Consider the following 15,297-nt stretch of genomic DNA (forward strand, 5'->3'; position numbering starts at 1 on the left):
GAGTTAATGACCTTGTTAGAGCCATTTACCCTTTTCTTTGTTTGTTTGTTTGTATTGTTATGCCTAATTCGACCGCCTGGTGGCAGCACATGTACTGGATGCAAGTCTATTAATCAGACGCAGCAGGGACGCCAGGGGTTTGCATGCCGGAAGGCAAATTGTTTTCGACCGTGCTCATGGAGCTCAGATTAACACAGAATAAATAGTTGTATGAACAAGTCGCACCTTCATTTGTGTAAGTAAATAAAAGTAAGCATTTAAAACCCTGAAGAACGAGTGGACATTCAAAGTTTCAAGTGTTAACTGTAGGCTATACAGACGCGTCAGACACTTAACGACATGCAGCCTAGTGGCTAATGGGAAGCCGCTACAGACCTGCTCCACAGCGTCCCCCAGCCTCATGATTTGCGCTGACTGGCCGCTGGTCTGGGCCTTGGAGGAGAACAGCAGGATCTCCAGGTCTGCTACGTGGGAGAACTTAGGGTGGACCTTGTCGTTGGGGTCTACAAAGTGCTCGATCTCAGCCATGGTGAACTCCCTGCAAGCAGGATAAATTTTTACGTCTCTCCATGTTGTCAATACAATGTGCTGCTGAGTGACACAGGAGCCAGCTGTTCTGCCCACCTGACACGGATGAGTCCAGAGCGAGGAGAGATCTCGTTCCTGAAGGAGTTTCCTATCTGAGCGGCACCAAACGGAAGCTTCCCCTGGTTGAACTCCAGCAGACGTTTGAAGTTGAGGAACATGCCCTGAGCTGTTTCAGGCCTCAGATAGCTGCGGAGATATGATTAGTCAGGAATACAGAAACTGTGAAGACACTTGAAACATTTGATGCGTTGTACTGGTTCAGTACCCGGGCGTATTCCCGCTTGGTCCAATGGACGTCTTAAACATCAGGTTGAAGGAGACTGGAGGTGTGAGGTCATTTCCTGTGGAGGGGGACTTGACGTTGTACTTCACAAAGAGGTCGGCTAGATGCTGCTGGGTGTAGTTGTCCATCTAGAGTAGAGAGGCAAATCACTATAGTCTTATTTCACAAAAAGCAGATTAACAGTGTATGCTGTAATTTATGATATGACTTTGCTTTCTGTGTGTACATGTGTATGGATGTGTTGGTGTGTGTGTATTGATTTTAAAGAGATTATGTGAGGGTGTGAAGGAGACATGTTTGAGAGACGCCCACCTGCGTGATTACATCTTCCATCTCGGCCGCATTTTCAGCGGAGCACTTCTCATCAGACATCAGTTTTTTTAAGTGAGCTGCGAGGGGGGAAAACACCTAGTTTACCCCAAAATAGTATTATCAATAAACGGCTCAGCTAAAAATCATCTGCTCTGAGAACATGTTTGGCCTAAGCTACAGGTCATCGGGTTGCTTTCTCTTTCAGAATGACTCTTTGTTAACAATGCACAGAAAAGACTGAAAGTGAAAATGCCTGAACTGGGTGGGACCCTATTTGAAATGTCTAAACATCCTCTAAAGAAGGTCACCTTTGAGGAGATGATCAGCGCGGTAGCACTCTCCTGTCTTGGCGTCTTTCACCATGTAGTCAGCGAACTTATCCACATGCCCCGACGTCCTGAGAAGAACCAATGGGTTTTAGGACAGATGTATTGCAGGTGTAACTTTTTTTTCAGTTTGACATTTGACATAGAAACCTGTATAGTAGAGAACGCCATGTGTGTTGTTCTGTTTATTTTATCTTTTATTTTAGTATTCCTTTTTGCAATGTTCCTAATGTGTGTATGTTCATAAAAAAATGTATGGATGAAAAAAAAAGTATTGCAGGTGGAGGTTAAACTTTTGTACTCCATCTGAGTTGAGACACATTTGGAATAGAAAATGTTTTAAACTTGCGCAACCTACTTGAGGACAGGCTCTGGGGTCAGCATGGTGCAGTCTATCTCCAGGATCTGCTCCTCCTGGATGAAGTGCTGCCTCCACATCTGCAGGACGTTGTTCTTCAGGGCACAGCCCACAGGGCCGAAGTCATACAGGCCGCTCACACCTGAGGAGCAAAACGTGGCATTGAACGCAAATCCAGGGGGTTAGTCTGAATATTGAGAAACAATGTATGTTGCGGAATTTTTTCTTCTTGAAGCACTGTGGTATTTTACCTCCGTATATGGCAAAGGCCTGATCGTAGAAGAATCTCCTCTTCAAGGTATCGTCCATCTTCACCCTGTCCACTGTGTCCTCTTTGGGCTGCAGAGCCAGCTCCTAGACGTCAAAGAAAGATAGAACAAATATTAGGTAAATATTCTATACACATATGGAAAGTGCAACCATATCTATTAGCAAATGATAAACCCATAGATAGTAGGCCTATATAAAAAATAACCCAGCCAGTGTTTGACTAACCTTTGCCTCCAGAATCTTCTTCCGGGCTTTCAGCTCTGCTAAAGCTCGGCCCATCTCCTGCTCGGTGGCGCCTTTTTCCTTCAACTGTTTCACCAGGTCACCCTAATAATACAATCAAAAAATAAAATAAATAAACACACATTTTACAACCTCAGAAAACAAACTTACAAATCAACATTATCTTGTTTTTAGATTTAATTTCTCTCTGTAATTGTAGTCATTATTAGTATTAATAGTTCAAATGAATTAATCCATCAGTTATGCACACACGTGGCCTGAATATTTCTAATAATTTGTTTTCAAATCAATTTAGAAAATCTGTTAGGAGATAACTTTTATTTTTATGTATTTTTTTGTTAGTGTAATCTATTTATGATCATTTGTGCATTCCATTAAAGTGACAACTAACTATTTGGAGGTTGCGATTTTTAGTTTCACTTGCATTTTACTTCACGCCACGAGACTCTGTAGCCTAATTCTATCTAGTCTCTGTATAATTCTAGTCACAAACATCATACGGTTTTAAGCCTGTTGAAACAAAACAGACGAAAAACGTTGTATTGTCTTACTTGGAAAAAAGTTTCACATCTGGTTTACAGATTCTGATAGACAAAGATTGTAAAACGAAAACACAAAATGTTTAAATGCTTTGGCTCAAGTAGAAATCACAAAGTGTCATTCCTGCTAAATTCTGATGTCATGATCGCCACACAGATGTTTTGGGTATAACCGGTTCTCAAATCAACACATCAGTTACTTGTGTTCTATAATTGGACGGTGTCCCGCTAGGTTCAGGCCGGTTTGTCAGCAGGTGTGTATAGGCTAAAGCTGGCAGAATATCTCACCTGTACTTTCACAGCCTCCCTCAAAGGCGCCAGTACTTGTTCCATTTTGACACGTAGAAAAACTGCACGTTCTGGCTTTCCTCGTCCAGCTGTGGCTCTGCTCTGAGCTTCACAAACTACTTAAGCTTTTCTTCGAGCTGGGAGGGAAGGAAATAAGGAAAGGGGCGGCGCGTTTCAACGCCGTATCTGAAACATGGGCTTTTTGTTGCATCAGTCATTCACAGACAAAACTTTTAAGCAAATAACAACTGTGCGATTTTTCAATTGTCTTTGAATATCCGAGATATATTCGTCTCATTCCTATTCCTATTACGTGCACCCAGCAGGGCTGTGTTAAGACCATTGGTGTCTCCCTGGGGACCCTTTTGACTCCCCCACCCTTTCCTCGCATTAGGCTACTACCTGTGCACACACCTGTGGCGATGCATTGCAGTCACAACAGGAAAAACGTGTAAAGTTACAATTGTTAGAAAAAGTGAAACACTAGTGATATATCAGAAAGATACTCTGGTTGTCATCACCGTGCGCCTACAGCTGATCAACGATACATTAAAATACATCCAGAGGGTCAGAATCAATCTTCCCTATCTACAGCCTTCTGCATTTTATTTAATTCGCATATTTATTACAGTAGCATCCAGTGCAAACAATCGTGGGAGAAGTTTCACTTTCAATCAGAGATCCGCGTCAAATTTAAAGTGAATCAAATGAAAAATGAACATAGATTAACCTACATTTTCCGAAATATTGCAATTTTTTTCAAGGGTCATATCACGTCTTAACAATATAGCCTACAACGTATCACGTTATAAAGTGATAGCCTACTGATCCTTTTTGTGTCTTTTTTTGTTGGGCCTTTCGTAACGGCACAACAGCCTACATGGAGCAGACATTTTGCAAACAGAACCAGTAATTGGGTTATTTGATTAATAAACACAAACGAAACGAACACAGAATAACAAAAAGTGTTTAAACTTTCTTTTAAATTTCCACCCTCGATCATGTCTTGTAAAAGACTGCCCCTCCAGCTGAGGTGATCAATGATACATTCAACTAACTACCTCCATAGGGTCAGACCTGGTTCAGAATCAATCTTTCTTATCTACTGCCTCATGCATTTTTAAAATCATTCGGATATTTATTACAGTATCATCCAGTTTAAACACGCGTGGGAGAGGTTTCACTTTCAGTCTGAGATCCGCTTCAAATTGACCCAAATTAATGTCTTGTAAAACATAAAATCCTGCATTAACTTTTCAAATTAAAGTTTTGTTGAAAATAAATAAATAAAAGTTTCTCTGTATGTATGAGGGACTTTTAGGGTAGTATCAAGCCAGGGGATACCCGATTCCCAACGGCGATGAACCATCTAGTGCCACCCAGTGGTCAAAATTAATAATCAAAATTAAAGCAGTATATTTGACTCAAACATTACGTCCCTGTACAAATGATAAACCTGCATAGAATTCCAAAATGTATTAGCAGCCGAAGCTTAACTCAAATGTGGCTTTTGATGAGTAGATGACGTCTGTTTCACTCTCAGAGTAGTGATAACTGTGACAGGACGTTAGTGTTTGTCTGTGCTTTGAAAGCCTTATTGAAAATACAGTCATATGCCCGTGTCCAGTAAGTGCTGGTTGTTTTTATTGAAATTGTTAAATATCTCCATCCAATCTGCCTGAAAACTGGAATAGCGGAGTCCTCGTTCCACTGCTGACAACAACCTGATTACATTTCTCCCTTTTAAAACATACCGACATGGTCATACATGGATGAAAAGTTGCTCATCACGGCAACAACAGTCCTGTGCAAGCTTCCCACAACTGTTAAGATATGATGATTACATGAGATTTTATAGTGATCGCAGTGGTGTAAGCAGAACACTAGGAGGGCTCGGTGCACCACGATGGCTCATCACAATGCAGTTGCAATATTCTTCCTGGCGATGCATAGGCAACAAGTCCGTGGATTTTCATGGCGTGGGTGGCGAACGAGTGAGCTTTACTCTTCAACCGTGTCCTTCTTGCTGGTCTCCTGTCCTTCAAAGACGGGGTACTTGCTCTCCACATCTGCCCAGCTCAACGTGCCGTTGGCCAAATCACGAACAATCACAGGCAACTCACTGACCTGAGAAGGAAAAAAAAGGCTGATTTAATTACAGCTGGCATACTATCTTGTTTAAAAGGTGGACTTAGCAAATATCTCATCATGAGTATAGGCATGCGCTACCTTTCCTTAATGTGTGTGTGCGCTGATAAAATATCTGGAGTAAATACACAGCCTAGTTTATGTAAACCAGTACGTAAAAAAAAAGGGGGCCCACCATAGCTAGCATCAACATGCTCGTTTACAGACTAGGCAATGTGTTGTTAACACTGCATTTTTTTTTCCGGCACGCAAACAGGTGCCAAGACAGGCATTTTATCATGTAAAGATATTCACTGATTTTGACAAGAAGTGTTCTCCAGAATCCCTGACTCTACTTTTAATGGATGAAGACTTTTTCATACAGCAGTGTCTGTACGATGCAAAACCTTGTTTGCATTGTTAGGTGGACAAAAAGGTCATGTGCACATAGGAAACTTTTACCAAGTTTCCCTTGTAGCTATGTATCATTTTTACATCAACTTGAAAAGAGCCATCTTAAATCATGTGTTTAATGTTTGCATTTAAAGGAATTAAGGTATCTATGGTGATGGAGGCTTAAGGTAAAGAGAATGGCAAAATCCTTCAACAGTGTACCTGTTCATTCATATCATCCCCTTGGTGCAGACTAGAGCGCGTTCTTCACGTGCCAAAGTGACTTCATGCATAGTGGCAGTCCATAGTGAAGCACTACTAAGGAATGATTGATTTATATGTGTATAATGGGGAACTTGTGCTATACCTCGGCCCTGATCTGCCTCATACAGTCTCGGTCTCTCAGCGTGGCTGTGTGAGGCGTCTTGTTCACTGTGTCAAAGTCGATGGTGATGCCGAACGCCACTCCGATCTCATCTGTCCGGGCGTAGCGCCTCCCGATGGATCCTGAGGAGTCGTCCACTTTGTGAGACACACCGTTTTTGGTCATCGCCTCAGCTAAGAAGGAGAAACGGAGAGAAAAATAAAGAAATAAATAGCCAACAGTGTTATGGACTGAAGTTTTCCCTCCTTACAGACCGTAATGGAGCATATCTGTTATCAGTATGTTTGCACTTACATAGTTCCTTCACAAAAGGCACAAATTCCTGGTTTTGACTCAGAGGCAGGACGGAACATTTGTATGGAGCAATGGTAGCAGGGAAGCTGAAAAACTGTAGACAAGAAAAAAATAAGAAGTGTTAAATTAGTCCCTTTTGTCTAACCTGCAAAAAAAGCTAAATGCCACCAACCAGCCCTGGTGTACAGTCTACAATATGGAGAAACAGCCAATCCGATTTACCGTTCTTTGTTCGTCACCTTCTCTGACTTGGAATGTGTGCTCAAAGATGGTGTACATGATTCTACCAATGCCGAACGAGGGCTCGATCACGTTGGGAACAACTTCCTCCACTGTGGACGACAAAGGCAGACAGAAGCTCACATCAAGTGTCCCCACATCAGATATCATTCACGAGTGGATTGCAGAGATTATAAAAAAGTGGTCCATGGATGTTTAAAGATATAATGTAACCTCTGATGAGTGAATCTCACCGTGCAGAGTCTTTTGGAATCGCTTCACGTTGACCATATCCTTTGTTAGTTTGAAGGACTTGCCTTCTGCCTCGATGGTGAATGCTCTGTAGAATAAAAATAAAGATAACTGTACTGAAGATGATAAAACTACAACCTTTCATAACTGTACTACTGTGGTTAAGCCCACTCACCCAGTCTCATTGAGCAGCTTCTCCTGTTCTGTAATGAAGCATTCGTCACACGTGGACAGATACTCCATGGCTATCTTTGCATCCTTCTTATACGCCTTTCCAATGGCTCCCTTGTTGGGCTCAAACTGGACGACATTTACAACTTTGTGCGAAGGAGTTAAGGAGAATAACTTAAGGAATACCAAGATATCTGGGAACAAACATTTTGTTTAGCAGTGTGAAGTTGTGCAGCATCTTAAGGATATGGGTTCTTTTAGAGGCTTCTCGGCCACCAGAGGGACCTTTGTGGCTCGTGCATGGCATAGCAGATCAAAGCAAGACCGGTCGGCACAACCGACGATCTCGATCCAGCCCTGCAGGGGACAAACATTTACTTTAAGCAAACCTATGTGGACTACCTGATAATCCACGAGTAGGAAGTGAAAAAAGAGCGTACATAGGAGGTTTTGGTTTCGGCATCCCAGCAGTCACAGGCGTAGTGAGCCATCTCGTTGTCCATGTGCTGGCGGAAACGCAGCTTGTCTTTGGAGATACCAACTTTCGTTAGGTAGAGGTAGATCCTCCCGATGAAATATCCCAGGACGGAGTTATTGATCACTCCCTTAACGAGACAGAAGGCAATAATTAAACTTTAAGTGTTTACATTTTATTCTAGTACTTAGATTACTGAGCAGTTTGAGAAAAACTAAACATATCTCTAGGTCCACTTTATTTATTTATTTTGGTCAACTCATTTGTAGATCACATTTATTGAGGCTTACAGTTAGTGTTACAATACTATAACTGTAGTGTATCTGCAACCGGGCTATGGAAGGCTGCTATAGTGGCAGCTCCCATGCATTAAATTGCAGAATCATTGTGCGCCTGTTTATGAAAAACCTAAAGTTCAGCACTTTGAAGCTGACTCCAGGAACCACCAGGCAATCTCTTCAGCATCGATATCAAATAAATACTCATTAACAATAAACTGTTTAACACCCAACACAACACATACAAAAGTCAATATGAAAGTGGTTCTTACCTGCTCTACAGCATCCCCCAGCCTCATGTTGTGTGCAGACAGGCCGCTGGTCTGGGCCTTGGAGGAGTATAATGTGATCTCCAGGTCGGCTACACTGGAGAATTTAGGGTGGACCTTCTCATTGGGGTCCACAAAGTGCTCAATCTCAGCCATGGTGAACTCTCTGCGTGGAAATATCAAGCAATTATTTTCCTGTTTTAAAAGAAGAATTTAACACGTACAGACACAAAATAAAAGGTGAAGCGGTGGGTCTCTCACCTGACACGGATGAGTCCGGAGCGAGGAGAGATCTCGTTCCTGAAGGAGTTTCCGATCTGAGCAGCAGCAAAGGGAAGTTTCCCCTGGTTGAACTCCAACAGACGCTTAAAGTTGAGGAAGATTCCCTGAGCTGTTTCAGGCCTCAGATAGCTGAAAATGTATATTTATAAAATTTTAAAAAATTAAGAAAAAGAAAAGTGGAAAACAATCATAATCAGCAATAACACAAACGACAAAATCAAGAGTAAAATGATCAGCAGCTCCACATTTCATTTATTTTTACCCTTTCATGTTCCCGCCTGGTCCGATGGATGTTTGAAACATCAGGTTGAAGGAGATGGGAGGTGAGAGGTCATTTCCTGTAACGGGGGACTTGACGTTGTACTTCACAAAGAGGTCGGTCAGCTCCTGCTGGGTGTAGTTGTCCATCTGAAATAACAAAATAATAAAAAGAAGTACATTAGATCATTCAAAAACCCTGTTGAAAAAAAAATTGTGTACGTATTGTATGTGTTCACTTATTCTGTTTTTTTTGTCCATATGTAAAAAAGAAAAACATAAAATCACTCAAATAAGTTAAAAAAAATTAAAAAATTAAAAATTTCCCAACATTATCCCATTAAAAAGCTGCAGTTTGTCTCAGTGACTAGAACACTGACCTGAGTGACGACTTCCTCCATCTCAGCCTTCTTCTCTGCTGCACACTTCTTATCAGACATCAGCTTCTGGAGATGGGCTGCAGGGACACAAACATGACAACAATGCATTTACAAACAGTCGTGATAGTAACTTAACACACAACAGTGTAGCACCTGTTTAGGAGACAAATGCAAGAAATTAAACTTTATCCTACAGACAGTGTGATTATTTGCTTGAAACTAAATCAGTAGAATGACATGCATGGAGTGCGTCTGAGATGTGAACAAGTTTTTAAATCTCAAATATTACATATTATATAAGTTAACTAACATATTTTAGTTATTGCAGAACATTTCCAACCGAACCAATTAGTTTCCAAGTCTGACAGGAACTGCCATGTTCTCCTTACAGCTCAAATCCACCCCCCCCCCCACCCTACCCCTTAGCTATTTGGCAGAGCTCCAGTCTCTGATCATAGGACACTGTATAGCTACGAAAGCCCCGTGTACTTTCAGCTGGTCTAGCCGCTTCCATTCTCCCTCAGGCACACCAGTGATACTCGGAGCCTGGCCAACCAGCAGCAGCCACTGGCAACACAAGTTTGGACTGTGTCCACCCCTCCACTCTGCAGAATCCCATGAATAATACAGAGGAAGAACGTACAAAGACCTCTACTGAAGGGCTTTGGGGATGACTAATCTTTCGTTAACACAGGAGAAGAAAGCCAGGTCTACTCAGACAATAAAACAAGTACAAAAGGCTAACCTTTGAGGAGGTGGTCCGCCCTGAAGCATTCACCATTCTTGACATCTTTAACCATGTAGTCAGCAAATTTGTCCACATGACCTGATGTCCTGTTGGAGAAAAAAGCAAACAAATTAAACATCTGGCACATCCAAGTTAGTTAAAAGAGGCGTTTTTAAAATAATGTATTTCATACAAACAATGTATCTGCAACCGGGCTATGGAAGGCTGCTATATTGGCAGCTCCCATGCATAAAATTGCAGAATCATTGTGCGCCTGTTTGAAAAACCTAAAGTTCAGCACTTTGAAGCTGACTCCAGGAACCACCAGGCAATCTCTTCAGCATTACCATCAATTAAATATAAATTCATACATACATGTGTATCAGGGGACAGAAGCATTCTGAGGTCACCTACTTGAGGACAGACTCTGGGGTCAGCATGGTGCAGTCTATCTCCAGGATCTGCTCCTCCTGGATGAAGTGCTGCCTCCACATCTGCAAGACGTTGTTCTTCAGGGCACAGCCCACAGGGCCGAAGTCATACAGGCCGCTCACACCTGAGGAGCATTACTAGATGGTAACATGAAGCTTTAAAAACTAGATATGGTTTGATTTATGCGCTGACCAAATCCTTTCTTTTCCCCCCCCTAACATTAGCTGTTAAAGTCTTACCTCCATAGATGGCAAAGGCCTGGTCATAGAAGAAGCGCCTCTTGAGGGTGTCCTCCATCTTTGATCTGTCAACGATGTCATCTTTGGGTTGTAGTGACAGTTCCTGCGATGAAGATATTATTTATAACATGTTTTCCTCACCTACGCCATAATGCCAGATTTGAGTTCCAAGACTAGGATCAATTCTTGGATATATGAGCACAGAAACCCATGCTAAATATACATAATAAAATCAGTGTTGAAAAGTCCACTTAAGTCCACTAAGACACATGTCACGGTTATCATTTTGCAAAAGGAGCTAGCTCATGTATCATTATGTGACCTATGTTTGGAACTTCAGTCACGTGATACGAGTTGGTCTTTCACAGGACGAGGGGAGATTGTAACTCTTGTCTGTGAAGAGATGTGGTTCAAAGCTGTGTGGTTGCAAAATGTCAGATTTGTAACGGGTTAGGGTAAGTCGATATCAAACGCATCCTCTCATCCAATCTCGCCACCTGCATCTTGAGCCAGTGGCCATTACAAATTCAGATTTTCAAAACAATGGATCGATATAAGCCAACAAAAGTGTGGGCACACTCCCTAAAATGAATTGAAAGTAAATCGAAATGTGCAGCATGATTGTTTAAGATATATGTGGTGTTGAATAACCACTCACGATTATAAATCCTATTGGTCATGTTTCTTTCATTCAACATTAAACACATTATGTAAGGCTTGGCAGAGATTTGTTCTAAGCATCATGATTAACTTCAACAATTGTATTTAAAATCTCAACAGCTGAACTGCACTCACCTTGGCCTCCAGCGTTCTCTTCCTTGCTTTCAGTTCGGCCACAGCTTTAGCGACATCCACATCGGGAACACCATCCTGTTTCATCTGACGCACAAGCTCTCCCTAAAAACAGACAGGCGGTTTACACATCACGGCAAACATTCGAACCCTCAGCCGGTGTTATGCTGAGTTATGCCTCCTTGCTGAGAAATGCATGCAGCTCTGCTAAAGGGGAAACAAACTACCAAACATTAGGATTTTTTAAGGTAATGTACTGTTAACAACAAAAAAATCCTCTTTTGGTACGGTTCAAAAGTATATAAAGTCGATGATATTTGAACAAATTTACAATGTTTCCTTGATTATCCTCTCAACATTTGTTGTTGGTTGTGTTTATGAGCAGCAGATTTCACTCATTTGCAATAATATTACAGGGAAATTAAACATACCTGCTATTATTTAATTATTAAACGTATTCAATTCACACTGTAGGACCAAAACGACTCAATATATGAGCTGGTAAAAACACTTCTTTCACAGATCTCCAGAAATAAAGTTGCTGTGTTAAAGCTTTATTAGACAGAGGTGTTTATTTAGGTGCATGTTATTCTCTGTGTGCAGGCGGAACTGGGCGGAACACGGGCGACAATAATTGTTATATGTAGTTATTTTGATGGTAGTAGCAAAAACCCCACCCTGCTCACAATAGTCTGCAGCTGCAGCACATTGAAACGTGGCAAAAAGGCGCAGACATGACTGGCAGCTAGCGTTAGCAGTTAGCTGGCTTTGTGTTCATTGACAGCTCCGCGAGAAGCCGGTGTCACAGGTTAGCCGGTTAGCATGACATGCTATCCGGCTGACTGTGACCGAGTCTGTGGCCCAAAAAACCTATCCAATCCTGAATAACCAGACCAGGTTACTGTGAGGGGGAGCGAGTGAGATAATAAGCGTTACCTGTTCTTTGACGGCGAGCCTGAAAGGGGCGAGAATCTCTTCAATGTTGCCCTCCATGGTTGTTTGTCCTTCCGCGAGCTGCAGCAGCCACGAGCTTTTCCTCTTTTTCTGTTTGAACAAGCAGGCCGACGTTGAAAACGGCCTGTTTCTTTGGGGCGGGTAGCGGAGCGACTGCCGAACCAACCGGACCGTGGACACCGGGCAGAGGCGGGGAATCTCAGTGCTGGTCCTCAGCAGTGCTGATGCGGCGCTACGAAGCATGGACCGCGGTAATGCGAGAGGAGAATGATGAAATCTCTGGAAACAAGTAAATGCGGCTTCCGATCCGGAGACGCAATTTCGCTACGACCAGTGATATCCTCTTATAATAGGTCCATGGTGATATCGGCAGATTCGCCAAATCCTAAAAATGTAATTGAATTCATTTAAATGCATGTATATATTTAATGGTATTTGTATTTCTATATTGATACTTTCATTTCTGGCTTCTAAAAATATATGCAATTTTAGGGATGAATTAATAATAAGTAAAGAATTTCAATTATGACAAGTAGCCTCCCTGACTTTGATACCTCATTAGTCAAAACTGAGACTTGTACGGCTTTACTCACAATGCTCTACTTGGAAAGGTACAATTCGAATAACTATCTAATATCTCTGAATTATAAATTAAAATGTGGATCTATAATCACATCATTCTGTGGAGCCCCGTTATATACAAATCGTATTGCAAAGTAGGCCTACCTCAAATGTCATCGAACTTAAATGCAAAATAGATTTTAAAATATTTATTTCTTAGTTTGAATTTCTTTTTCAAAGCATAACCAGCACGGAAAACTTCTTCCAAAAATATTTAGCCTGTAAATGATTCATAGTTAGGGGCTTCTTCAACACTAGTGAAGAGTGAAGGATGAGGAGAATTAGTTCAGGTCCTCTTTGCTCCTCCAGAACTCCATCATGGTGAAATTTGAAGTTGACATGAAAGCAGATCAGACACGAAACCTCAGGAAAAACCCTCAGATAACAATGAATGCCCAAATATAATCCATCCCCACTCCCTTACCAGAATTGCCTTTTTCTAAAGACAAGAAGGAGTCCATCATTGTTCCCACCAGATAAACTCAGGACACTTCATGTATCCCCAGGGCTCAAATCTCAATCTCATCATCTCCGCCTTATTAAAAACCGTCCTGATTTTAGCAGAGGAACGACAAGATGCAACCTTTAATTTTCCAATCATTTTAATACCCCTCGTTGATAGAAAGATAACTTAACATTTTATTGATGATGGCTGGCTTCTCAAAGTATTTTCCAGTCAGTTCTTGCTCTTTCAAAACAAACCTGCTGGAGTGTGTGTGTGTGTGTGTGTGTGTACTGCGTGACACTAAACAGCCTTGAGTTCATTCCTTTATTTACATATAAACATGTAATGTAATGTGCACCACAATCTAAAAGTTGGTCATTTAATTTCCTCAGATAGTATGAACCTTTAATTTATGTCTACATAAGGGTTGGTAAGCCTACACAGAGGCCACCATGTTGCACTACCATGTTTTTTTTTAAATGTATTTATTTTTTATTGCTCATTACTTAATATACAAACCAACACAGCGGTTTATAATTCAAGCCATGGAAAAAGTTTGGCTTACGGATCAACACCCATAAATACAATACATTTTATACATTCAAACAGGCCAATGCTGAGCCAATGCTGAAACCAAATAAGCCTATGTTGCCTTTACATACAATATGTCTTCAGGGATGCATTGTATATGTACATAGTAATCCTGCAGCAGGCCCCAAACATAGAAAAATTAAAACATTTGCTCAAACAATAGTCATGATGACTACTACTAAAGCTGTGAAAACAGTTGAATAATATATCCTTTTCCGCTTTGTAAGAAGTTTAGTCAGTTAACCATCTTATTGTATGGTTTTATTTGTCAGTGATGACATCAAATGCTGAATCTTAATATATTTGGTGTGATCATGAATGTTTTAAGGTAGGGATTCTCAGCTGAATAAAATACACAGGGCTACATGTTACATTATCTGTCTAAATGTGTTCAACATTACAAATAAAGTTCTACAGAAAAAAATAGCTTCAAGCCAGTTCAGATCTATTCCACAAGGTGGCACCGCAGGCAAACTAATTACATTTTTTGTTTCCACAGAAGTAAATCCTTCATCCATAAATGTCCAATAAAAGTGTTTAATTGATCACTTTGTACAAAGTGTTTTCTGGTGGTATTCTTCCTTTAAAGTAAAGGAATGTCTGTTATTTGTTTTCAAACCGTAAAAGATTGCTTTTGGAGTGAGTTGTTTCTACTATCTAGATGTCAGCCTGCCAAGGGGAAAAAGTGAGCACATCTTAACGCATTTGTCTTTTTAAAATGTACTATTGTGACAGAGGCCAATGCAGAAAGTGGATTATGTGATTCCAATTCCTTACTGAGTTACACCCACGCTCATTAAACATTCAAGGACAGGATTCTGACAGCCTTCCAGATGTATTTGAAGGCAGGGGAAGAAGATCATCTTATCAAAGTTAAAATGTGTTTTTCGTGGAGAAGTGCCATGCTGTTCCCATGGGAGAGAGAAAGAGATGTCAGAGGCCAGCACTGTTGGTCATTGATGTCAATGATCAAGGAGTTAATTCTCCCGTGTTTGGTCTTAGTTGAGGCCCATTCATTGGTGGATCTTTCTTCATGCCCTTTGACACTCACCACTCCCTTAACCAGCAAGAAGAAATGTTGGCAGCCTGCAGCTCTAACTTTTCAAATAGCGATTCTCTGTGTGTCCCCAATAAGCTCTATTGAGTGCATGACAACCAGTCAATCGTAGTTGTTGCCCTTCAGGGTGTCATTATGTTGAACGTTTTTGATATAAAGCCGACCTTGGTAGAATATTTTGAATGCAAGAAATCAACTTGTGAGAGTGGCAGATGTTAAAGCCCTGCTGTGGGACACTTTCTAGCTCTTAAATCTACTGTAATTGATTTTGAGCCACTAGGGGGCAGTGGAAACAAGCTGTAAGTAAAAAACTGACATATCTTATTTACAGTGAAGCTGCATATTTTTAGCAAATAGTTACCTGAATACACATCTAGATGATATGACACAACATTAGCATTTGTTTGGAGTCGGGATTCTTGCCTATAGATTGTAAGTCTAATGTCCTC

The 15,297-nt window shown here is 41.1% G+C and overlaps 2 protein-coding genes across 3 annotated transcripts in view; both read right to left on the minus strand.

Annotated features, from left to right (window-relative positions):
• Positions 1 to 3,342, minus strand: part of LOC307267920 (glycine--tRNA ligase-like) — a 53,125-nt gene extending 49,783 nt beyond the window's left edge. For both annotated transcript variants that reach the window (XR_013845425.1, XM_080050399.1), the window contains exons 1-9: positions 3,208 to 3,342; positions 2,363 to 2,464; positions 2,119 to 2,221; positions 1,868 to 2,009; positions 1,492 to 1,580; positions 1,184 to 1,260; positions 854 to 999; positions 625 to 774; positions 376 to 538 (exon numbers count right to left, since the gene is read on the minus strand). Coding sequence is in view for 1 of the 2 variants with exons in the window: in XM_080050399.1 (XP_079906525.1) it covers positions 376 to 538; positions 625 to 774; positions 854 to 999; positions 1,184 to 1,260; positions 1,492 to 1,580; positions 1,868 to 2,009; positions 2,119 to 2,221; positions 2,363 to 2,464; positions 3,208 to 3,252 (1,017 nt within the window). In the remaining variant the exon portion in view is untranslated. The remainder of the gene's footprint in view (positions 1 to 375; positions 539 to 624; positions 775 to 853; positions 1,000 to 1,183; positions 1,261 to 1,491; positions 1,581 to 1,867; positions 2,010 to 2,118; positions 2,222 to 2,362; positions 2,465 to 3,207) is intronic.
• A 1,487-nt stretch (positions 3,343 to 4,829) lies between these two features.
• Positions 4,830 to 12,409, minus strand: gars1 (glycyl-tRNA synthetase 1). Its single transcript, XM_080050398.1, has 17 exons — positions 12,117 to 12,409; positions 11,184 to 11,285; positions 10,389 to 10,491; positions 10,132 to 10,273; positions 9,736 to 9,824; positions 8,991 to 9,067; positions 8,615 to 8,760; positions 8,332 to 8,481; positions 8,074 to 8,236; positions 7,489 to 7,653; positions 7,297 to 7,405; positions 7,053 to 7,197; positions 6,880 to 6,965; positions 6,629 to 6,738; positions 6,407 to 6,500; positions 6,095 to 6,285; positions 4,830 to 5,334 (listed from the first exon to the last, which is right to left on the minus strand). The coding sequence occupies exons 1-17, from the start codon at positions 12,375 to 12,377 to the stop codon at positions 5,209 to 5,211; spliced, it is 2,259 nt and encodes a 752-aa protein (XP_079906524.1). The 5' UTR covers positions 12,378 to 12,409; the 3' UTR covers positions 4,830 to 5,208.
• Between the last annotated feature and the right edge of the window lie 2,888 nt (positions 12,410 to 15,297).

The sequence above is a fragment of the Ammodytes marinus genome (assembly GCF_949987685.1).
Source record: "Ammodytes marinus genome assembly, chromosome: 21".
In the NCBI taxonomy this organism is placed as follows: domain Eukaryota; kingdom Metazoa; phylum Chordata; class Actinopteri; order Uranoscopiformes; family Ammodytidae; genus Ammodytes; species Ammodytes marinus.

What these genes read in the sequence shown, in the direction of transcription:
- gars1 (XM_080050398.1), bottom strand. Translation starts at nt 12,377, where the DNA reads ATGCTTCGTAGCGCCGCATCAGCACTGCTGAGGACCAGCACTGAGATT. An exon ending in GGCTCGCCGTCAAAGAACAG is followed by an intron (nt 11,286 to 12,116) that starts GTAACGCTTATT and finishes GTCTGTTTTTAG; the next exon opens with GGAGAGCTTGTGCGTCAGAT. An exon ending in TCCGGACTCATCCGTGTCAG is followed by an intron (nt 8,237 to 8,331) that starts GTGAGAGACCCA and finishes ATTTCCACGCAG; the next exon opens with AGAGTTCACCATGGCTGAGA.